Here is a 24726-nt window from a genome sequence, read left to right as displayed (position 1 = left end):
GCAGGTCTTTCCAGGTGATGGGTGCCCATCTCTGGAACACTCTTCCATCTGACCTGCGGCACGCGCCGTCGCTTAGCAGCTTTAAGAGGGGGGCGCGCGGATACTTTGCGTCATTGAGGGCGTAGGGTGGTACCACTGGAGTATTTTTATTTCTATTAGTTTACTGTATAAATGTTTGTACAGTTATTTATTTACGTGTTTGTAGTGAATTATATTTATTTATTTATTTTTTGTGCTGTTTTGTGTCTGTATGACGAAAACTAGCCTAAACTTTTGACTGCATTACTAGTTTTAAGATAAGCAAGCTAGACTGTAGTGATAAGAATTATTGTTTCCTCTGGAATATCGAACTGTGAACTAGTCAAATCCTAGTCTATTTATTTTAACGTAATGACTACAATCATGATTTTATTTATTGACTGAGGAACTACAATTGTAATCGAACTGTGATGAAATGTGATGCCGGTAAGGCATAATGTAAACTGACTGAAAGCTGTGACAATTACTGTATATATTTATATATTATTGTATTTTATGTTTTGCCATCACGGTGAATAAATTCTTATCTATCTATCTATCTATCTATCTATCTCTCTAACCTAAGCCGATCACGGCTATTTCGCATAGCCACGCTTGACGGTGCGCGCGAGTCGTAACGATTTTCGGCAATCGTTGAAACTTTTGATTGTATGATATTTGAAATATATTTCATTGCTACTATCTGGTATAGCTCTATTCGTCTCCGATATCGTCAAAAAAAAATAGGGATAATTAATTTTTTTTACAATGTATTTAGATTTCTTTTCCAAATATTACAAAGTTTTTCTTTTATTTTACATGATATTATTATTGCTTTAGTTATTCATGTTTTTCTAGGTTTCATATTATTATTGTGCCTCTTTTTGTATTTTGTAGATTGTATTTTGTTTATACTTTATTTTGTACTATCAATTAATTTGTTAGTTCCTTGGTTCGGATTTGTTAACATTGTAATTTCATTCAGTTAATATAATTAGCAGAGCTTAGATTAATTTTTTAAATTACATAGTCTTTTTAAACGGTACGTGTACCTACCGTGAGTTGCGGTTACGGTGATCAGCAGTCACCGTTCGTAAATTTGCGGATAACTGAAAGTTCTTGGTTCACACGGAGTAGCTGTTTTCGCTGCTGCTCCGCGCTGGTTGCTGCCGACCAATATTGCTGCCAGTAGCTGCCTATTGATACCGACGTAATATTGGTTCCAAAATACGGCACACCGCTCACTCGCAAAGTGCTTACAAAGTCTCTATATGATTTTTTACACAAAACCTAGCAGAATTTAACACCCATTTCGCTTGCCGATTATCACAGTACTACCGATACTTCCAGCGCGCACCCCCTCTCTCTCCAAATTGCTAGCTCGTGCGCCTCGAATACTACCGAATTGCCAACGAATCGATTTCTTTAATCGATTACCGTTGCAAAGTTTTATATTTAGGTTTTTTTAGTTTAATGTAAAAGTTATCAATACCTTTATTATTAATCAATTTATCTTTATTATTATGTGTTAATGTTGGTCTAGTTATGCAAGAAGTGAAACGGTAACAATTATGTTTATTTTCCTAAAACAGAAAAAATGTGTTAGTTTTTCTTTTTATGAATAAATAGTTTGTTTGCATGGACTGTGTATGGTTTTCCTTACTTGTGTTTTTTTTCTTTTTTTTTTTTAATAGCATTTGCAAACCTATACATTTTGAGGTTTATTTCTGCATACAACAATAATTACACTGGTAATTAAGTTTGGTGAATTGTGTAGTCAAATTACATGATTGCAAGAAGTCGAGAATGATTTGACATGCAGCGATATTAGGTTCTACAATAATCATTTCAATACATAGAGAACGGTATAAACATATTTTACGCAGTTTTTTGTATATAATTTCTTTTTGTTTGTCGTATAGTGTACAGTGCCATAATATATGATTCAAATTTTCGATCTCCTTCCCACACGCGCAGAGGGCAGAGAAAATAACGTTAATTTTATTTAGCAATTCAGCCATATGGTAGTGATTTAACCTGGCGCGAATTATCGATACTATGAGTTCTCTTGTGATTTTTTTATTATGGAACCTAGGTTTACTTTTTTAGTGCCTATTTTGGCTGCAATATCTGCAGCCTCGTTACCTTCTATGCCCATGTGAGCCGGAATCCAAAAGAATTGAACCGTATGTTCAGTGTTTCTCTCATTAAACTCCTTATATTTTTTTTATTTTAAATATATGAGGATTGACCTTACAGCTGTCGTTTCTCGATTCAAGACTTTGGAGCACACTTAACGAGTCTGTTAATATGCATATATCTTGTGTAACGTTTGATTCTATCTTACGTTATTAAAATAAATAGTTCGGACTCTAAGATTTATTCATAATCACGATTCCAAGAGTAAGCAAGAAGTTGACACGTGAAAGCTCTATAAGTTTTGATATTTCTACAATCAACGAATAGCGAACACAGTGTTCGCCACTTCGATGAGCCGTTTGAAATACAATTGAGTATTGTTACATCTATCGAGGGGAAGCTTGACAGTGCCGCAACAAATATTCAATTTAATTTCTAGGTAATATTGATTTCAGAGAGGAAATAATCTAAGACTACTTTTTTCTCACAAGAGAGAGAGGGTCTTATGAGTTGAGCACTTAGATTATCGTGAGGAAAAAGAATAGCAGGCTAACCACTGAATAATGAAATCAGCCTCAGGAAATAGCTGAGTCTTTATTTCGTTTAATGCTCGCGCTGATAGGCAAGGTAGGATTGTGAATTCTCTTGCCGCAGCGACGAACGAATTTATACTTGCGAAAATGGCTCCTTTCTACGCTTGTAGCCCCTACAGCGCTATTTTTGATATTAACATAAACTTATAACGGGGTTTTGGCTAACCCGCCGTTACAATTGAGAGGATGGATTAGTTGACAGCTCGGCTTAATTAACAGCTAATGCCACGACATTAAATAGCCTCGTGGCCCGCGTAGAGCGTCGCAGGTAGCGGTGGCTGAAAAGCGCAAAAAGTAGTGACGAGCGCAGAGAATTCGCCAAGGTTTGGGAGTGAGAGTCGGGCGCAAAGTCAAAGAACGCAGAGAATGAGAAGGATAAGAATAATTTATATAAAGTGTCATAGAGAAAGCGTACAGAGTAGCAAATCGGCAAAGAGAGAGAGAGAAGCAGGCAAGCAAGCAAGAGAGAGCTAAACGAGTCGGTACTTACAATGAGGCGACAATGGCCAGGCCCTCCGTACAATAAGCGTTCGCTCGCTGAACGGCGTTCCCGGACGCCGGTTGCAGTGGTGACGAAGCGTAGGACTACCTAGCGCTAGGTTCTTGCACACGCACACTGTCCTATCCAAACGCCGCACCACTGCACGCACTCGCGAATAATTTAAGGCAACGCCAGACCGAAAGTCCGAATACGCCAAAAAGAAAAGAGAAGTCAAGGATCGCTAAACCACGGCAACTGCCCAAGCAAAGACCGGATCTTCAACGCACGCTCAAACACGTGTCGCCCGCGTTACGTCCGCCAGTCAATTACCGCGGGAGGCGTCCCCACTCTTTCATCGCGCTTTTCGGCAGCGTGACCACACGCATACACGCGGACGCGACTCTCCCTGCTTATAGGCTCGTTAATAGACATGCCGCGCTCTCTCTCTTACCTTATACTTCGACGTTGTCGGCTGCTGCAGGCTGCTGTATAATATAATGTGAATCCAAATATAGTATAAGTATATGAATTATGTATATGCATGCGTGGGAAGAGAGACATAACGAATGAATTAAATTCGTTATAAACTTTGTACAGGTTTTGTCGCAAAATGGCTCGATCGAAATGAAAACTTAGTGATTCAAACATCAAGTAGAGGATAACGAATTTTTTAATATGAATCGTTTTTCAAGGAAAAAACGCCTTTAAAAATTATAAGTGATATAAGTTAGATATTGTAACGAGCGGGCTCGTTAAGAAGTAGATGAGCGATATTCGAAATAGCGCGCCATGCGCAAAAGACCCGCCCAGCGAGAAAGAGAGAGAGAGAGATAGCTAGGACACGCGGGCCCGGTAGAGTACACGTGAGACCGGCAAGCGGATAACACGCGCTCGGAATCCTTCTATTTTCTTTGTGCGGAAAAAAATCGAGCGGAGAATCGATCCCGTGTGGTGACAAGCGAGAACGGCGTGGAGCGAGTGCTGTGGGTGCACGGAAAAATCGACGACGAGTGAGGATCAATGGGGGCCGATTCAAGGCTATCACACGAGCCGGGGGGCTCGATACGTCCCCCACCACCCACAAGAACCGGCCGGTAGAACACTCACCCCCGACGACTCTGGGCGACGTCAATCGAATAGCTAGGTTTGAGACCCAAGGCGTAGCTGTCTGCAGTAGCGTTCGCCCGCGTAAGTCTCCTTCGTTGTAACAGTATTGCGTGCGAGAATTCCGGGAAGCAAGCGTATGTAAACAGCGTCGGCTGCGTGCCATTCGTAATCGTATTTTCCGTCTCTCTCTCACGCGTATGTATAATTAGGCTGTGCGTCGCGATTCTCTCGATCAATATGGAATGTGCGCTAATGTGAAAATAAGTAGTAAATAAATTCGCTGGAAATATGCTAAGCAAGCCGGCAAATTCATTCAATAGCCCCGAATTTTCTCTACGTTCCCTTCTCCTTCGCAACGTTTTCTAAGAACCTTCGACCATCGCTTTTCTTTGTTGTTTCGTGCTTTCGCGCTCGTTTTCAGGTTGAGCGTCCAGTACAGAGCTAGCCAAAAGAGGAAAACAGCGGTGACATATAAATTTTGCTAACGGACGACGATTCACTTTTGAAGAAATCACCAACCGTTACAATATTTAAATAATACGGAATTCACAATAAATTTATGGAAAATTTTTACATCAAACAATCACTCGTGATAAGTGGAACATTATTCAAAATAAAAACCACTAACTTCACAATTCATTTTTGAATAATAATTGAATAACAAATTCGTAAATTCCTCTTTTAGCCATTATAAAATCAACAAACGGGTAACAATCGTTATCATTAATTTTATAGATATATACAGTCAAATCGCTATCTCGCCACGCAATTTTAATTGTTTAAATAAATTATAATTTTTTTATTTATTGATAACTCAGTCAAAAATCAGTTATCAAAGTGTTAAATTCTTGTTTCTCTGTCCTAATGCGCTAAGATCGCTGTTGTATATTCGAATTTGCAATATATTTATTTATTGCAAAACTACTAGCGATATTGACTTGTAAATTAAATTAAACTAACAAATACATATTTAATGACTATAATAATTTGAGATTCGAAATCAGCGCTTGAAAATTGATTGAAAAATGCTTTTGTTCATTAGAAAAAACTTTGCAATTGTCTCTTTTGCATTGTAAACAATAATTTTCCGACGCTCGTGATGTTACGCTCCTTATATAGTCTTGTTTTTGCCAAATTGCCCTAACACATTTACGTGTATATCAGAAGAGCGCCTTCGCTCAAGTACCGCTTTTCTTTAGTTTTCTTGCGTATGTCGGGTTGCTATTTTGCAGTGTGAGAAAAGGCAAATCAGACTGGACCGTTACACTTGACCATCGTGTTGAAGTGCAATATCCATATTAATGCTGAGGGCTATGCATTCCCCCGTTTAGACTGAAGCGTTATCTATAATACTTTTGATCGTTTGAATCTTAAGAGTGGGAACTATACAAGCTGCTCGATCATGTGCCTGGTTTGCCGCCTTGCTGTCGCCAGTGTAAATATTCAAGGAATTTTTATCTCTTAAAAATGATTTTAATGCAAGAGGATCATTACACGTACTCAGCTGTAAGCCAATTTCTTTGTTACATGGAATTGAGATTAAGTTTATATTATAATCGTGACAGTAGTATGAGTGCACTTGCACTTCAATATGATTGATAATAATTGGTAATAAGTTTTTTATGCACTCAATTAATAGGCTTATTCTTTTTTTACCGGAAGTTTTGCAATATATGATTTGACCGTACATGATATTATTTTTGCATGAAACGACTTTAAATAAATATTTATAAGCTACAAATTGTGCACGTTCCTGTAGAAAAAGTAAATTCCATTCAACAATAAATTTGTTGGAATACTTTTTCTGAATCCAAGTGCAGCTCTTATAGCAGCAAATTGGATCTGCTGTAACATTTTGATGTGCGTTTCATACTTCAGAAAATAGATACGAGTAAGTAGTCCATATTCTACAATTGAACGTACCAAGCTTTTATACATGATCAATAGAGTTGAGGGATCAGCGCCTGATAATGGGAAAAAACGAAATATCGGCAAAATCCTTACAACATACAAATAAATAAGGTAGATTTGAAAGCTCAAAATCATAAATATCCATGTTTACCAAAATATTATACCTTTGACAGTATTTTTAAAACATGAGATAGAAAATAAATAATAATAATAAGTAAAATATACGAGGGTGGGCTAATAAGTCCTTAACAAATCCAAGAGAAGGCGCTTAGAGCACCCCAACTTATGTTGCACCTGTAAGCGTCACTATTAAATAGAGTGCTGCCGAAGTTTCAACTAGATCCATCGAGTAGTTCCGATTTTATCGTCGATCAAAGTGAACAACTTTTGTTTCTTGTTAACAATGGAAATAAGTGAGTTCCGAACGGTGATAAAATATTTCTATTTAAAAGACCTTACACCGAAAGAAATCAAAGCTGAGTTAGATGGTATATTTTCCCCTGTGCTTGCAACTGTTTACAATTGAGTAAATGAATTAAAATGTGGCTGTACATCGACTGCAGATGAACATCGTTCAGGCCGTCCTGTAGACTTGAGCACTCCGGAAATGATCAATAAAATCCACGACATGGTGTTGAATGACCGAAGAATAAAATTGCGCAAAATAGTTGAGGCCAGGCGGGTTTCAAAAGATACAGCTATTTCGATTGTGCATGTGAAATTTGGCATGAGAAAATACCGGCAAGATGGGTGCCGCGTTTGGTGGCAGTGGCAGCCGCTGAAGCCCTCTTGGCGCACATCCACCGAAATCTGGACGACTTTCTGCGTCGATTCATAATTATAGACAAAACATGGATACACCACTACACTCCTAAGACGAAGAACAGTCAAAACAATGAATTTTGAAAGGTCAACCAGCTCCAAACAAGACGAAGACAGTGAAAGTGACCGACAAGGTTATGGTCACTATTTTTTGGAATGCACGTGGAATTATCTTCGTCGACTATTTAGAGAAAGAACAAACAATCACCGGAAAGTATTATGCATCGTTGTTGAATCGATTAAGCGAGAAAATAAAGGGAAAACGTCCTTATTCGAACAATAAGAAATTCTGTTTCATCAAGCCAATGCACGAGTGCACACTTGCTTAGCTTCAATGGCTAATATTAAAGAATTGAAGTTCAAATTAGTAGACCATCCACCGTATTCATCAGATTTCGCCTCTAATGACCTTTTTTTTATTTCCAAACCTAAAAAAATGGCTTGTCGGACAACGATTCGTCTCGAACGAAGAAGTCATAACACAAGCAAATGGCTATTTTGAGGAACTTCCAAAATTATTTTTTTCTGATGTTTTAAAAAAACTTGAAGGACGCCTGGAAAAGTGTATCGAGTTTAAAGGAGATAATGTTGAAAAATAAAAATATCTACCGAAAAAATATTCTTCTATTTTTTTCTAAGAACTTATTGACCCACACCCTCGTACCACGTAAGTCCAAAAGATCGAGAATATCTTTCTGAAGGCTTTCTCAAGACTATAACTCCTATATTCAAAAGAATCGACATTTTTCGAAAATTTATGTACTTATAAAATTTAACTAGTACATGAGATCTATATGACTGGTATGAAATAATTTTTGCCATCCCTAATACTGAGACAAAAAAATCTGCTTCGCTAGCAATTTTTTCTTCGTCTGCTACCTCTCGGTCAGCAGAAGGATCAACGACAAAGATAAAACTTGGAGAATATAGATTGTTCAATCAATTTATGTGATTCAAAAATCAAATCTAGTCTTTAAATTTAATGTTGTCCATGTTTTTTAAAATATCGTTCACTGATGTCAAGACCCTAAGATTTGTATTTACGAAGTAAAACCATACCAATAAAAAAAGTTTTAATGACAGAACATCTATTAATGATTATTTCATTAAAATATAAGAAAAAATATGTGTTTGGTTCGTATTAGAAAGTTTACAACAGGAATATAAAAGTAATTGCATTTTTATTGATAAATCAGGTGAAAAATGGAAAAAGCTACTTACTAAACGTGTTTATTGAGTATCTTAAATTTAATAAAATAAATTATTTATGTGTAGCTTGGACAGAGCTTGCTCCAAATTTATTTAAAAATTTATAAAACAGTTTACATTACATTTAAATTGTATACACGAAGTCTGACCGGAAAATATCGGGCCCAACTTTATAACTCCATGTTGATATTACTCTTCATCAACGGGTGACTGACATTTCCAACTATACGCCTTCAATTTTGTTGCAATTGAGATATGTTATACTTTATAAAAAAAAATAAAATTGTTTTTTTTTATCGGCGGAAAAAACTATCTAGGGGGTTAAAACCACCCTCAAAAGTCACCTCTAAAAACAGTTAAACAGCAATAACTTTGGTTGTAATGAATCTTTTTTGATGAAACAAAATGGACATTTCTTATTTAAGAAACCATAAAACTGCATAGTTTTGGACTCGGAGGTTGCAACCCCTTGATGTACAGGGAAAAAACTACATTTTTGAGTGGAATTTTCGTGTACAGAATCACAAAATTATCATAAAAAATTGAAAAATAAATTTTCATCTAGAAAATGATCAAATAAAATTGACGTGTTTCAACGTTTTTTCATTTTTATGTGTCACGGGACCCTGGCTAGAATAGCCGGCCCTGTCTGGCTCGCTCTCTCTCTCTCTCCCTCTCGCAGCTCGCTCCTTCGCTGTTGCCCTGGCGAGCGTGATGGAAATTACGAACCAATACCGATGCTCGCACCGCTTTATTTCAGGGCCTATACCTGAGCAGGGTATCGTCATTGGGAACCAATTGGGAGCAAGAGCGGCTGCGGCAAGAAGAAAAGAGAGAGATTGACGCGTCGCGAGTAGAGATAAGCGAGCGCAAGCAACTCGCGGCAATTCGCTCGCGAGAGCGAAGCCGCCAACGTTGCTCGAGCCGAACGGTTGGGGGGCAAGTTCGAGCCGAAATCTTCAGTAATAAGGATCGATTGTGTCGACCAAGCGTGCGCACGCGAGAAAACCGAATAACTAAGCGGAGACAAAGGAGTGAAAAGACGCTGAGCAGAGCCCGGAGAGAATTTCTATCGACGCTCGAGGCATCGTGGAATCCAATTGGACCTGCCGCAAGCCTGCCAGCAGCTCCAGCAGTATTTCGTACCAGCAGCATTCGCAGCATTTCCTGCCGGCAGCACCAGCAGCGTTTCCTGCCAGCAGCCTTCACCAGGTCAGGTCGTCTCTCTCTTTCTCTCTCTATTCGCGAGTGCGCGATGCGTCGGTGGAGTCCTCGTGATCATCCAAGGCGAGTCCCTCCTTTGTAGTCCTCTCAACTATTGTAACGTGCCCCCGTGCGATTGTCCGCACGAGCGAAGGCACGGTCTAAATCCGCGTCGTCGCTCTTTTGATTATTAACCGTTGAGGATTAAATATTGTTAACGAGTATCGGGAGTGATCATTGTGTGCGTCTGTCATTCCTTTCCTCTCAATTCAAAACCCAAAATGCCAATTTAGTGACGAGGCTCATCGTCACCGTTCACAGGAGCGAAGCCTTCCCCTTTTAAATAACTTGTGACACGGCGCTTGGGCACGAGCCCTTGCATGGCTCGTGGGAATTATTAAAAAGTATATTTCCCCAAAATGGAATTGCGTTAATCCGCAACCTTCTCGAATAGAGTTTTACACAGCCCGACCAGAGGTGCGTAACGTCGCAACTGAGTAACTGTAGAAAGCGTTTGTTGTGTAGGGTTAGTGTATCGGTACCGAAAGGTTGTGTCGCGTTATTGCAGGTGTAGGTCACGGATCTTGCCGTTGACTCGTGTCAGGGACGGATCATTTACGTCGAGAGGTTTCGTAGAACAGTGACCTTACGATGCCGCCCCCGCGACCGATAAATCTCGTGATGCGTGAGATCTTGAAGGATCAAGGCGTACGAACGCTGAAGCTGCGCATCACCGCGACCCCACCGGCTGAGCTTATGGCTCTGTTACAGAGGAGGCAGTTAAGCGTGAATAGCACGTTAAGGACTGGCAGGATCGCATGTTGCGGTATATGATCGCGTGCGAAAGACCTAACTTGAATCCGCCGTTAGCTCCTGGAGACTACACGTTGGGCTTCGTTCCAGGATCGCCCGATAGTATTCTCCATGAGGAATTGCGGGAAACCGGGATGACCGGAATGGTGGATGGCGAGGGGGCAGGAGATAGGCGAACGGTAAGCCCGATTGAGCCCGTGGTGAGCGGTGGCCGACCGCGCGTGGTATCACGACACGTAGAACCGCGTCGCGCAGCGGAGCATAGCCGAGAAGACGGACTTTTAGTGCAAGGGACAGACAGGCAAACAGACACGCACCATCCGTGGACGCCCACGGATGGAGCGTTAGCGATGAGTACCGTAGAGGAGCCGGCTCAAAATCCCGGTATCCGGTATTATGAACAGGAGGGTGAGCCTGGCATCGCAGGTTAGGTGTGGGACGCGTTTGCGCAGCTGCCACGTTTAGTGATGCGTCGAGAAGTCCGAGAGGCCCTGTTCGGTAGCGCGAATAACCTCTATCGCGTGGAGCAGGCCGCGATAGGAGTGCAGGCCGCGATAGGAGTGCAGGCCGATGAGCGAGCGCGATGGGTATCTACCGTGCCGATGGCTGCTCGAGCCTCGGAGACGTGACCGCCGGGTAAAACGCCGTCCCCCTATACTGTTGGCGAGGCAGAGTCGGAAAGAGAAGATGAGCAGGATTTCTTCTCGGATAAAGAAGTGAGTGAGGCGGACCCCGTCAAAGTACCGATTAACGCCGGACAAGAGTCGAGCACGCCGATTACGGCGGGAGAGCCGATGGACCCGACTAGAAGTTTAAAAGAAGTTTTTCGGGAAGTTTTGTGCGAGTTAGGCGAGGAAGGGCGAACGGTCCCGATTAAGGACGAAGGAATCGGGTGCGGAGCATATGATCACCGCGAAGGGCGCGCGGCATAGGACATGAGCCAGAGCTAGGGCAGAAGAAAGAACCGACTCGTCGGACTCGGATACGGATGATGTGCGTGCGCCCGAGAGGCGTAGAGTGGACCAGGCGAGACGTCGGGCGAGAGCGAGCATCCGCGCGCCGCGTCGGAATATACGAGTAGGAGGTAGGCCGGCGCACGCGGTGAGCGCGTTCCGTGCCTGGTCGCTCAAGTTTAGCGAGGAAGGTAACACGGACGCGGCCGGATTCGTAAGAGAATTTACGCGATATCAAAGTTTTTATGGTTTAGATGACGAAGAGATTTTGGAGGCAGTAGGTGTGGTACTCTCGGAGAAAGTGGCGTTGTGGTACCGAAATAACGAGCTTAATTCGTCTAATCTCGACGAGTTTTTAGAAGACTTTAATGAGAAATTCGGTAAGCATTGGAGGCGATCAGATTTATACCAGGAGCTGCGCTTACGGACGCAAGCCGAGAGGGAGTCCTTGAGTGACTACATCAATGCGTTCCAGTGTATAGTTAGGCGTTTTGACCGTCCTCCGTCGGAAAAGAGGCAGGTGAGCATCTGTAAGAAAGGCCTGCACCCGACATTCACGAGAGTCCTGTATCGGAAGTCTTTCTCGTCTATGAGAGAATTGAAACGAGTAGGCTGCGAGTATGAGCGGCAACGTGACCGAGAGAAGCGCTGGCGGCCACCACTGGCCCCCGATCGCAAGCTTGTGGTTGACGCGGCTTATAAGAGCGCCTCGAGATCCGGGAAGAGATCTGCTAATGCAGCAGCGGTGAAGACGGAAAAGAAGGCCAAAATCGCCTCGATTGAGTGGTCCCAGAATGCTCGATCGCATGCACGAAATAAGCGGAGGAAAAGTTCCACGGACGGAGAAGTCGCGGTGAACGTTTCACGGCCATGGCAGGGAAACAAGGTTGAGCGGCGAGGCGGTGGCACCGGAGGTTTGAGCGTGGGAGACGCCGCACCCTCGGCTGCCTAGGCGAACGATTCGGAACAGGCGAGATAGCAGGGCGCGACGCCGCCGAGTTTGGTTCTGTAGCAGAGAAGGGAGTGGCATCGGAATAGTGTCGGGCTTGCAGCTAGTCGTCCGTTTAATGGAATTTTTTTTACGTGCGGGGTGAGTGGGCATAGAAGCGCGCAGTGTTCGGGCCGAAGCAGTGGAGAAAGAACGCACAGCGATATTTTAGGTGCAAGCAGCTAGGGCATTATGCTAACGTGTGTCCGGGGGCCTCGGTATCGTGTCAGGTTTGCGATACGTCGGATTTTGTATTTAAAGATTGTCCTACGTGTTCAGGTAATTTGAAAGCACAGGGAAACCCGTAGGCGGGGGCCAGTATTCGCTCACTGACCCCTGTGTAAATTGGCTCGAGCGAGCATGGCTGACATTAAAGGCACATTGGGAATGGATGACGCGCAGAGAGCATGCTTTGGCGAGCGTAACTGAGAGAGGATGACTCGAGACAGGCGAGGCGGCGTTAGCATCCGCCAGCAACCCGCCGGGCTCGAGCACAGGCGATAGGGCAATGGGTGAAAAGAAATGGGAGTCGGATCGTCTAAGCGTAGTCGGAGACGCACGTAGTGAGTAGACCGACTTGAGAGCGGTCTTCTGGGAAAGTCTGTCGAATAGATACGAGCGGTTGAGAGTAACTAACTTCGACAGTGAAGAGTTTTTCGAATCGGTAGGAGCGACGAGTAGGTCGCAAGATTGCCGTTTGTCTGCGCTAATACCAGCGTTCGAGGGGCAGAGGTCACACAAAGGCGATACGTTAAGTGAGGCGTCCTTGACCCGCGTCCAGTTAGGGAACGTGGACAAGAGGAACCGCGAGGCTTAACGGGATCGGAGAAGGTGATGAAAGGGGAGCCTGAACGAATGGGACAAAAGAGCGTAAGTTTTGGGGAACCACGGTGCTCTGGTCGCGGCGACTTAGGCCACGTCGTTGAGGGCGAAAACCCAAGCTGGACAAGCGAAGCACTAAACAGGGGATAAGTCGAGCGGACCGCGAACACGCCATCCTTACACTCCTTGTGCCCTCCAGCGAGTTTTGAGGTCAGTTCATTTTTTAATCATAAAAAACTTAATTCTAATACAAACAATATTATCTGCAAGTTTTTGCTATTACCTTTAAAATGGCGTCAAGTTTTTTATTCTCCAACTTTTTTTTGCTAAGATATAAAACTTTAAAGTTTGGCATATTTCTTCTCAGGGTGGAAAATTGTACGTGCCGGGCACTGTAAATGTTTAATAAACTTTATTTAATTAAAATGAAGGTATACACATGTTTAGCAGTAATTAGGATAAGCATTATATTTATTATTAATTTTCAAATTTTTGTACATAGTCATTATACTAATCTATTGCTTTCTGAGGCGGGTTCATAGGAATTATAAGTAACGATCTAATATTATATTTATTTAAAATATTTACCACGAATGAATGCAGCTCGAATACATTTGTAAACACGATCGCAGAGTTGACATCTACGCCGTACTAGTATTTAGCGGTATAGAATATCAAAAAAGCACTTTTGTTAATAGCTAAAACAGTACGCAAACTTAGATACTAAAAAAATACATCTGCGGATGACTTATGTTACTGTTGAACTATAGCAAATTTTAGATGAACTTTTATAGAATAACTGGATCTTTTCCATTTTCAGAAATATTTATTTTATCAAAAGTTTTCAACATTCAAAATTAGTGAAAAACGATGTATTTCCCATATACAGAAATTGAAAACTTTTGAAATATGTTGTATTTACTTGCCCGTTGTACTCTCAATTCACGCTTATCAGTTATTTAATATTGTTTTACTTCGACTTAATCTCACAATAAGTGAACTGTCAGAGAAATCAGCATTCGTGAACAGAGATTAGGAAACAAAACAATAATAACTATTATGTATGTACAAGTATTTCGATACATGGTTGATCTTATACAATTTAATATAACTTTTCTCTCTACTTTTTATCAAAGTATATAAACAACACCTCTTCTGACAACATATTTTATTGCATCTGTTAGAAGTATCTAGCTGCTGAAAAAAATCCAAAAATAATTAAGTCTAGTATAGTATATTATAATTTTAATTAACATTACCATAATATCATTTGATGAAATTATATTTCGAAAGAAAAATAGAAACGGAAATTAACTGTCAGTTTTCAATCTTTTTTTTGTAACCAATTAAATCTCGATTCAACATGAGATAAGCTTTTATTTATTCATTCACTTTGTAACAAATCGTTATAATTTTATATATGTAAAAAATATACATAATATAGATAAGAAGATCAACTACTCAGATGGATCTGTATTTAGATGTTGCTCGTTTTTAACTGATTTTCGTTGCTTTTCTTACTAACTATAAATTTTTACGGCAAATTTATTTATTTATTTATGAAAATGTTAATACAATTAAATTTTGAATCTATGAAGCAATGAGTATTAAAATATAATTAAATTTTTTCAGCTATGTGTTCGCGGGCGAACGCATATTTTCAAATACTTGGAGAGACAAGCAGTAAAACATGAACGAGCTCGTAATGGACGCGCAAAACGAGGACAACTGGAACCGCGAAGCCATGCTACCTTGGATATGCGCTCACAACGTAGGCACAATGTTGATAGTGGTTACAACACCAGTGATGGCTTCGATAAACGCTGGTCACAAGATGTTAACAGCGCGGTTAGTTTCATCGTTCTACTCCTCGCTTTTCTACTATCTTATCGAGCTTGGGCTTGTCTATCCAGCATCTTCGATTACATAGTCGCTAACTTTTCCGACGATAATTGATATTATATAAATTCTTATATTCTATTTATAGCAATCTATCAATATGCATCGCTAATTCAGTTGAATAATTTTCAAATTGATGAATTATTTAAAATCGACCGACGTACGCGTACAACTTAGAGTCTAATTCATTTATTTCTCATTAATAAGAAAATAGCACAATGTAAATCAATTATTTAACTTTTAGTAATTCATACACTTTAATCATATCGAGTTTAATACTGTACAAGAGAATTATATTTTTTATTTTGCACATACTTTAACGAAAATAATCATTTACGAAGTTGATTATATCAACTTTAACAATATTTTTGAACATATATTCAAAGGAAAAATCTATAGAATCGTTAGAATCTACTGTAAGAAACGTTGAAATTACGTATTTCTACAGTGTAATATAAAATACAAAGTGTTTATTATTCGACATAACTCATCTGTGGGACTCGAAGAAATCCTATTCACGGGTCCAAACTCTAACAGAGAGAACTACGACGGTGCTGAAAGTTATACCAATTTTGGGTGATTGGAGTATGATATTCTACAATTTCGAATATAATTTTTATGTTTATTTTGCTTATAAAAAAGTGTAAATAAATATTAGTGGTGTTTAAGTTGGTAACATATTACTAACGGTAATAGGTTATTGAATAAAAGTATCGCCAACTTCGAAAACTTTATTTTTCTCTATTTTATTTCGAGTGAAATTTTTACTCGAAACTCCGATCGGGATATAGATCACTGACTTCATTTTTATGACTAATCCAAACAATACTTGAGAAATATAGACACCTGAAGTTAACGAGTCCCATCTATATATGTTTTTAAAACTCTTCCACTTCTTTCAATTTTATAATAAACGTCTATGTTCCAATAGACAAATATATAATACTTATTGATAAATTATCTCATTAAGAAAATAATTAAGATAATAGTATCAAGTTCCAAATATAATGTGATCACCAAATCAACTAAGGGCATTATAATGGTTGCTTCGTAATTCAAATTTCCCTAGTTGGATTTCAACGGAATTTAACATTTTTGTAGGGATTTTCATATCAAGTTCATTTGAAAATTAAAATTATATCTGTTTTACATTCAACTATTTTCTGACTCTAACATTGTTTGGTAGCTGGCTTCAAAAGCTCATTCATGCATACAACTTGCAAATAAGATCCTATTGTTTATTTAATATATTAGACGAGTTTACCGATTTCAAAAAGTAAAACGTTTCTGTATTTAGCCTGACTTTTATGCATTTTTGCGTATATGTTCGGAACGGCTCAATTAATTTTATTGAGAATAGTTTCGTTTGAAGTAGTTCTACTTCATTATATTCTTGACTCAATTCACGACAAAATAAGTATATGATCATAGAAATATTAACATCTATGCTTTAGTTATGTAACATGTTTGATAATATAATGACATAAGGTTTTATTCACTTAATATATTTAGATAAATATATGGATTATAAGATGGACAGTACTTTGTGAGATTGTTACAATATAAACTGACTTGTTAATGACATATATGTAGAAAAATGTATTAGCAGGAACTTATTTTTATAATATAGAATTTCTAGTTTCTAAAAATGGGTAATAATGCACAATAATAGCGATAAAGAGCGTTCAACGGCCAGATAATAAATATGATAGCAACATGAGAAACCGATGACACCAGAGACAAGATTGTTACGAGGGTGGGTCAATAAGTCCTTAACAAATCCAAGAGAAGGCGCTTAGAGCACCCCAACTTATGTTGCACATGTAAGCGTCACTATTAAATAGAGTGCTGCCGAAGTTTCAACTAGATCCATCGAGTAGTTCCGATTTTATCGTCGATCAAAGTGAACAACTTTTGTTTCTTGTTAACAATGGAAATAAGTGAGTTCCGAACGGTGATAAAATATTTCTATTTAAAAGACCTTACACCGACAGAAATCAAAGCTGAGTTAGATGGTATATTTTCCCCTGTGCTTGCAACTGTTTACAATTGAGTAAATGAATTAAAATGTGGCTGTACATCGACTGCAGATGAACATCGTTCAGGCCGTCCTGTAGACTTGAGCACTCCGGAAATGATCAATAAAATCCACGACATGGTGTTGAATGACCGAAAAATAAAATTGCGCAAAATAGTTGAGGCCAGACGGGTTTCAAAAGGTACAGCTATTTCGATTGTGCATGTGAAATTTGACATGAGAAAATACCGGCAAGATGGGTGCCGCGTTTGGTGGCAGTGGCAGCCGCTGAAGCCCTCTTGGCGCACATCCACCGAAATCCGAACGACTTTCTGCGTCGATTCATAATTATAGACAAAACATGGATACACCACTACACTCCTAAGACGAAGAACAGTCAAAACAATGAATTTTGAAAGGTCAACCAGCTCCAAACAAGACGAAGACAGTGAAAGTGACCGACAAGGTTATGGTCACTATTTTTTGGAATGCACGTGGAATTATTTTCGTCGACTATTTAGAGAAAGAACAAACAATCACCTGAAAGTATTATGCATCGTTGTTGAATCGGTTAAGCGAGAAAATAAAGGGAAAACGTCCTTATTCGAACAATAAGAAATTCTGTTTCATCAAGCCAATGCACGAGTGCACACTTGCTTAGTTTCAATGGCTATAATTAAGGAGTTGAAGTTCGAATTAGTAGACTATCCACCGTATTCACTAGATTTGGCCTCTAGTGACTTTACTTTATTCCCGAACCTAAAAAAGTGGTTTGCCGGACAACGATTCATCTCGAACGAAGAGGTCATAACACAAACAAATTGCTATTTTGAGGAACTTCCAAAATTATTTTTCTTTCTTGTCTGTGCACGGTGAGTCTTAACTGACTTATTATAAAAATTCAAATCAACCAACATTTTTTTTATTGGAATGTTTTCTAGCATGAAAAACTCGTATTTTAAGATCATAATTCAAGTATTTTATATATTCTATAGATTCTATGTATTCGTTTGTAGGCATTTTGAATATAATATTGAACTTTATGTAAAATCGATCTGGAGATCAAAATGAAAAGTGAATGAAATGTAAATATACCAATTATAAATTAGTCCAATTTTTTTTGGCCCAAATATTAGTGAAAGGTTAAGATTTATTTACATTCATTCATTGTTTACATTATGCTGTGTATATGTGGTACATAAACATGGCTATATCTATATTCCAGTCAGTGGATGTATACATTCTCGTGATAATTATTTGAAACAAATAATCTCAAGCGCAAAATTATAAGTTTGAACTAAAAATCTCGTTTTTTTCAAAAAGATATACATGGATGCTTTTAATTACGAAGGGTAGTCAATAAGTCTTTACAAAAAGAAGGAAAAAAAAGTTTTGCGTGCGTAATTTTTTTTAATTTTTCAATATAATCTCCTTGAAGGTCAATACATTTTATTAAACGGCCTTCCAGTTTTTTTAAACCATTAGAAAAATATGATTTCTGGAAATCCTCAAAATAGGCATTTGTTTCGGCGATGACTTCTTCATTCGACGCGAATCGTTGTCCGGCAAGCCATTTTTTGAGAGTAGGAAATAATAAGAAAAAGTCACTGGGAGCCAACTCAGGCAAATATGGTGGATGGTCAATTAATTCGAACTTTAAATCGTTAATTTTTGCCATCGAAACTGCACACGTGTGAACTAGAGCATTGTCTTGAAGAAAGAGGCATTTTTTGCTGTTCAAATGAGGACGTTTTTCTCTGATTTTTTCTTTCAGCTAACCTAATAATGATGCATAATATTGTCCAGTGATCGTCTGGCCCTTTTCCAAGTAGTCGATGTAGATGATTCCGTACTCATCCCAGAAAACCGTGGCCATAATCTTGCCAGCTGACTTTACTGTCTTTGCCTTCTTTGGGGCTGGTTCTTCTGGGGTAATCCATTGTTTGGACTTCCTGTAGGTTTCTGGAGTATAGTGGTGTACCCATGTTTCGTCTACAGTTACGAGTCGATGCCAAAAGTCTTCCGGATTACGACGTATGCGTGCCAAAAGAGCCTCAGAGGTGACCACGCGGGTTCGTTTGTTTTCATCAGTGAGCAAACGCGGCAACCATCTTGCTGATATTTTTTTCATCCTCAATTTTTCATGCAAAATTGAAATAATTGTACCCCTTGATACCCCTGTGGCCTTAACTAATTCTCGCAATTTTAATCTTGTATCACTCAACACCATATCGTGGATTTTGTTGACCATTTCGGGCGTACTCACTTCTACGGGGAGTCCTGAACGAGGTTCATCTTTTGTTGTTGTACGGCCGCGTTTAAATTCATTTACTCAGTTATAAACAGTCTTAAACACAGGTGCAGACTTGCCATGAACGGCGTTCAACTCAACTGTGATTTCTTTCGATGTAAGGCCTATCAAATGAAAATGTTTTATCACCGCTCGAAACTCTGTTTTTTCCATTTTTCAAATAAACCAATAACTTTTTGTTCAACCAACACTCACAAAAAAATGACTTAATGAATCGAGCTGAAACTTTGTACGATATCTAGTTAGTAGTATTGCTTGCCAAAATCATAATTTAAACGTGACGAGCGCCATCTCTTGGATTTTGTAAAGACTTATTGACCCCTCCCCCTCGTATGATTTTCACTTAGGTATACTATAATATATATATAAATATATACAAATATATGCATTACAACATGTAAATGTATTTAAATCACGTCTAGACAATGAATGGTAAGGAATTGACCGATTTCTTGCTTAACCCATTAACGCCTAAGCCGAAACTGGAAAAGATAGCGTCAAACTAACTACGTCATTCATAGCATATCGGAAAAAAAGTTACACGTGTTTTTTCTTTTATGATTAGCAATTGTTTAGAAAAAGTTATTTAAACAAATTATTCAAGGAGTCATTATTTTTGTAAACTAATCCCAGCAATCGATTTTATGGAAAAAATTACCTAAATTACCAAAAACCCCTTATCAACCCTTGTAACTCTCTACTACCCTAATCATTTCGTGTTATACAGGGTGGACCATTTTAATCGAAACACCCAGAAATCTTTTTCCAGGTAAGGATGCGTGAAACATGTTTCAGATAAAAGTTGCTGGACTCCGAGGGGGACATAATCGGGTGACCTTGACTCTGACCTTGAGGGTCATTTTCAAGGTCAACCGAAGGTGAACTTTGTTTTTTTAAATAGAAACCCCCATTTTTGACCTCGGATTCAGAAAGAGCGGGAAATTCTACGTTCAGATGACCTATTATACGTGGGGTCTGGGTGACCACCAAGGTCGGCCCCAACATCACGTAAAGTTCAATGTTATTTTTTTCTTAATCTTTCCACCTAACTAACCTAAGATCGGTATGGTTTAGAGAAAAATGATGTAGATAAAAGTTATTGCATTTTGAGAGGGGCATCTTATGGTGACCTTAACTTCGACCTTGAGGGTCATTTTCAAGGTTATTTGAACGTCAAATTTCTGTTTCTCGAAATAGCCTACTTTTTTATCACGGATTCGAAAACAACAAAGAATTCGACGTTCTTGAAACATAACACATGTAGTTGTAGGTGACCGTTACTGTACGGGTTTTTTTGTTGTAAGCTTTTTCATAAACCCGTTCGTAATTCTAACTTGAGTAACATTATTTTGAAACGACATTTTTTGTAATTATTAAGATTTCTTCGCAATGCCATTGTGATTCCTGATTAATTATTAATAAAAAAGATAATAAATATGATAATTTCTTCATGATAAATAAGATCAATTTGTGTACTGTACACTTTGGTGTGATTTATTTACCCTATCCAAGACACTCCCAAAACAAGTATTGTAGAAATTACTACTACTGTTACTACTAATAGAAAAGTAGAAACAAATTTGACCTTCAAATGACCTTGAAAATGACCCTTAAAGTCGAAGTTAAGGTTACCACAAGATGCCCCTCTCAAAATGTAATAACTTTTATCTACATCATTTTTCTGTAAACCATACCGATCTTAGGTCAGTTAGATGGAAAGATTAAGAGAAAAATAACATTAAACTTTAGGTGAAGTTGGGGGCGACCTTGGTGATCACCCAGACCCCACGTATAATAGGTCATCTGAACGTAGAATTTTCCGCTCTTTCTGAATCCGAGGTCAAAAATAGGGATTTCTATTTAAAAAAACAAAGTTGACCTTCGAATGACCTTGAAAATGACCCTCAAGGTCAGAGTCAAGATCACCCGATTATGTCCCCCTCGGAGTCCAGCAACTTTTATCTGAAACATGTTTCACGCATCCTTACCTGGAAAAAGATTTCTGAGTGCTTCGATTAAAATGGTCCACCCTGTATATCTGTATGTAATGGTATCTCAAATTACATTTCAGGTATATATTACATTAAAAAAACCATGTTAGTTTGATAAATCAAAAAAATTTGGCTTCGAGGCCCTCGTGTCATGTTTTGGTCGCGATTTTCTTGTTTTTTGAGATTCAACCCCCGATAGCGAATTTTTGGGGGGTTGCAGGAGGAATCTAATTAAAAAATCGTGTAGATCAGTTAATTTTACCCCTAAAATGACTATTGTAATGTAGCAAAAACGAAAACTGTCGTTCTGGCAAATGTTGGCAACAAATTCTGGCGTTTTTGTTGCTTGGGCGTTAATGGGTTAAATAACTTTTTATAAACAATTGCAAATGGCAAAAAAAAACACGGGTAATTTTTCTTCCTAGCGTAAAACGTCCATGAAATGTGGAATTTCAATCTATTGTTTATTGCTATTTTACACGAACAAATTGAAGTCTGATGAAAAAGTATTACAGTAAATAATGATACAAGTGCGGGAAAGTAGATTCTGGTCTCGTGTGGCGTTTACTCCTGAGCGAAGCGAGAGCGGAAGGGTACACGAGACGAGAAACTCTTTCCCGAACATGTGCCGTACCGTATTTTTTTATATGACGTGTAGAAAGTGTGATTTTCAACGCACGTTTTCTACCGAGCGTGCGGGATAGACGCACTTTGCGCACGGAGTATCGAAAAATATTGTTATCATAATTTTTTCGTAGAATCGATTGCCGTGATTAGTTTTTAAAAATAGTGACTTCTTGGGTAATTCGTTTAAATAACTTTTTATAAACAATTGCAAAAGGTAAAAGAAAAAACATGGGTAACTTTATTTTCTACATGCTATGAATGACGTAGTTAGTTTGTCACTTTCAAGCATACATTTCACTTGGGATTTAGAGTGACTGTTTGGCCTGCCATTGTTTATTGCTATTTTACACGAACAAATTGAACTCTTGTGAAAAAGTGTTATATACATTTCTTTCATAATTTTTTCCGTAGAATCGATTGCTATAATTAGTTTACAAAAATAATGACTCCTTGGATAATTTGTTTAAATAATTTTTTATAAACAATTGCAAATCATAAAAGAAAAAAACATGGGTAACTTTTTTTCCGGTATGCTATGAATAGCGTAGTTAGTATGACGCTATCTTTTCACAGTTTCGACTTGGGCCTTAATGGGTTAATAAATATCATAAGTGCTATCCGAACAGAAAGTTGGTGAAGTGGTATGCATAGAGAACTAAGTGAATAATCCACACGTATCATCGCATTGTTAAAACTAGTAAATCGAAAACAAATTCAATAAGAAATTCTGAATGAAATAGTTTGAAAACTTAGAAAATACAGTATCCACTATTTAATTAAAGATAAAACTATTCACACACAAAATTTATTATTTAATAAAGACAGAAATAATAAATTGTATGAATGAGGAAAGTATTAACACAATAGAATTTACACTAAGGTAAAAACTAACCAATAATTTTAAAATAGAAAAAAACTAAATACGAAAACCAACCATGAAAGTTATAGGTATTGACAAATGTACAACTAGCAATGAGAAAGATACAGAAAATGACATCTACCAAACTTTAATAAAATCTAGGATACATATAAAGTTTAAGGGGGTATCCTCGTGTAAATGGTGAAAAATGAATGCGATTTTTAGGATTTTTTTTTGAAAAAACTATACAATATTTTCATTTGAAATTTGAACAGGTCCTCAACGTTTATTTCACCATACAAAAAAAAAGTTTTGTGCCACGTTTAATGACCGCTGTATCAATCTGAAACATACCAAAAACATTTTTTTGTTATTATAGTACGAAAAACTCGTCGATAAACTACATTTACGATTATAAAAAAATTTACTAAAAAAATGGCTGACTTTTAAACAAATTAAGAAAAATTTTTTTTTTATTTTTATTGCAAAAAAATGGTTAAATAATAATTTTTTTCAAAATCCTTTTAGTTTGTCGACTAGATAATTAAATTACCTTTAAAATAGTATTTTTTTTTCGATACGTTAAAAATTCGCGGAGTAATCGTCGGCAGAAACTCGAAAAATCATTTTTCGAGGAAACCCGAGAAAACGCGTTTGCAATAAATCAAAATTTCTTTTTTCATATTTTCACTTTCAAAACCATTTTTTGAATTTACCTGCAATGCCTGGTCCATAGAGCAAACCTTCTGACTTTTCTAAGTGCACATTTTCCGCTGCAGTTTTCATTTTCTTCAATAATCGAGCTTATTTTGAGCAACTCTCACTTCGAGCATCTTGCCGCTTAATTCGCTCTTGGTCCACTGTTTTCGCATAACTGGCTGTAACGTTACCGACTTGCAAATCTAATATCCTCATCATCTTCAAAATGCCTTTGAATCCATCATTGAAAACTGCAGCAGCAATATAAGCAGCAATTTCAACAGTTTTAGGGCCAGAATGTAAATGTTTTGGAACTAGACGCCACACGAGCGCGTTGAAACTTTCGTTGGCGTTTTGAGTGTAACCGCCTAAGCACCTTTTCAATAAATCTTCTTTCGAAAGATCTTTGTAGATTGGTAATAAGTGCTTTTGCAAGTCAACGTGTAAAGCTGGAGGATGTTCATATACATTTGCCCCTACAAGGCGTGATGATTGCCACCCGCACCAGCTGTCAATTCCAGAAGGGCAATTTTCGTGCATTGGATTTTCATCTGTAGAGCACATGTGATAATAAGTTGACATTATGGCTTTCTTCATATCTTCAACGGAGTCCACGTTCCTCCTTATTGCTAATCCGTAATAATAAGTCAACTTTGTAATTAGTGCATCTGTGAGTTTACCCTTTCCGCCTAATTTTTCAGCTTTTTTCAAATTGCGCAGTCTTGTTCCCATTCTCTTTTGCACATGGCCAATGCACTCACATTTAGTAACTGTATAGGCATCACCGTAAGGATTTTCGTTCAATATGGCTAGAAATGTCTTTGAGTCGCCATCACCTATATAAACTGTATACATTACACCGTGTAATCTTTGTGATCGCAAAAACATTTCGAGTACGGCATCGACCTCCATTTTACCAGCGGAGCCTTCATGATTTGCACTGCACTCATCAGCGTGATTCTCATACCAATCATTATATTCCGGCGTATTTTCTTTATAAGAACAGGTAGAGCAACCTTGATAGAGCGTACTTTTCACAATCAAGTCAATAATTTTTCCCATCTCGTATGCTATCAACGTTGTAACACCAATTTTTAACAAGAAGCCACGCTTCTTCCACGAGCCATCGCCTGATACTTTTAACTCTAGCAGTGGTCTGTTGTTTTCCTCATTTAATTTCTTTTCTTCTTTGACGGCGTTATCACAACTTGTGAGAAAACAAGCCTTCGAGGCATCATAAATATGCTGCAGTATACCATCATAG

At 38.4% G+C, this 24726-nt stretch overlaps 1 protein-coding gene across 3 annotated transcripts in view; it reads left to right on the top strand.

The window, feature by feature from the left end:
• The window catches only part of LOC131662997 (leucine-rich repeat and calponin homology domain-containing protein), an 858362-nt gene that overhangs the window by 330934 nt on the left and 502702 nt on the right, over nucleotides 1–24726 (top strand). For all 3 annotated transcript variants that reach the window (XM_058933049.1, XM_058933050.1, XM_058933048.1), the window contains exon 5: nucleotides 14692–14907. In XM_058933049.1, coding sequence (XP_058789032.1) covers nucleotides 14692–14907 — 216 coding nt within the window. The remainder of the gene's footprint in view (nucleotides 1–14691; nucleotides 14908–24726) is intronic.

The sequence above is a fragment of the Phymastichus coffea genome, unplaced genomic scaffold (genome assembly GCF_024137745.1).
Source record: "Phymastichus coffea isolate CEN01 unplaced genomic scaffold, Cenicafe_Pcof_1.1 PCOF00029, whole genome shotgun sequence".
Lineage (NCBI taxonomy): Eukaryota > Metazoa > Arthropoda > Insecta > Hymenoptera > Eulophidae > Phymastichus > Phymastichus coffea.
The sequence above is the reverse complement of the archived record's forward strand: the minus strand, read 5'-3'. Positions and strand labels throughout refer to the sequence as shown.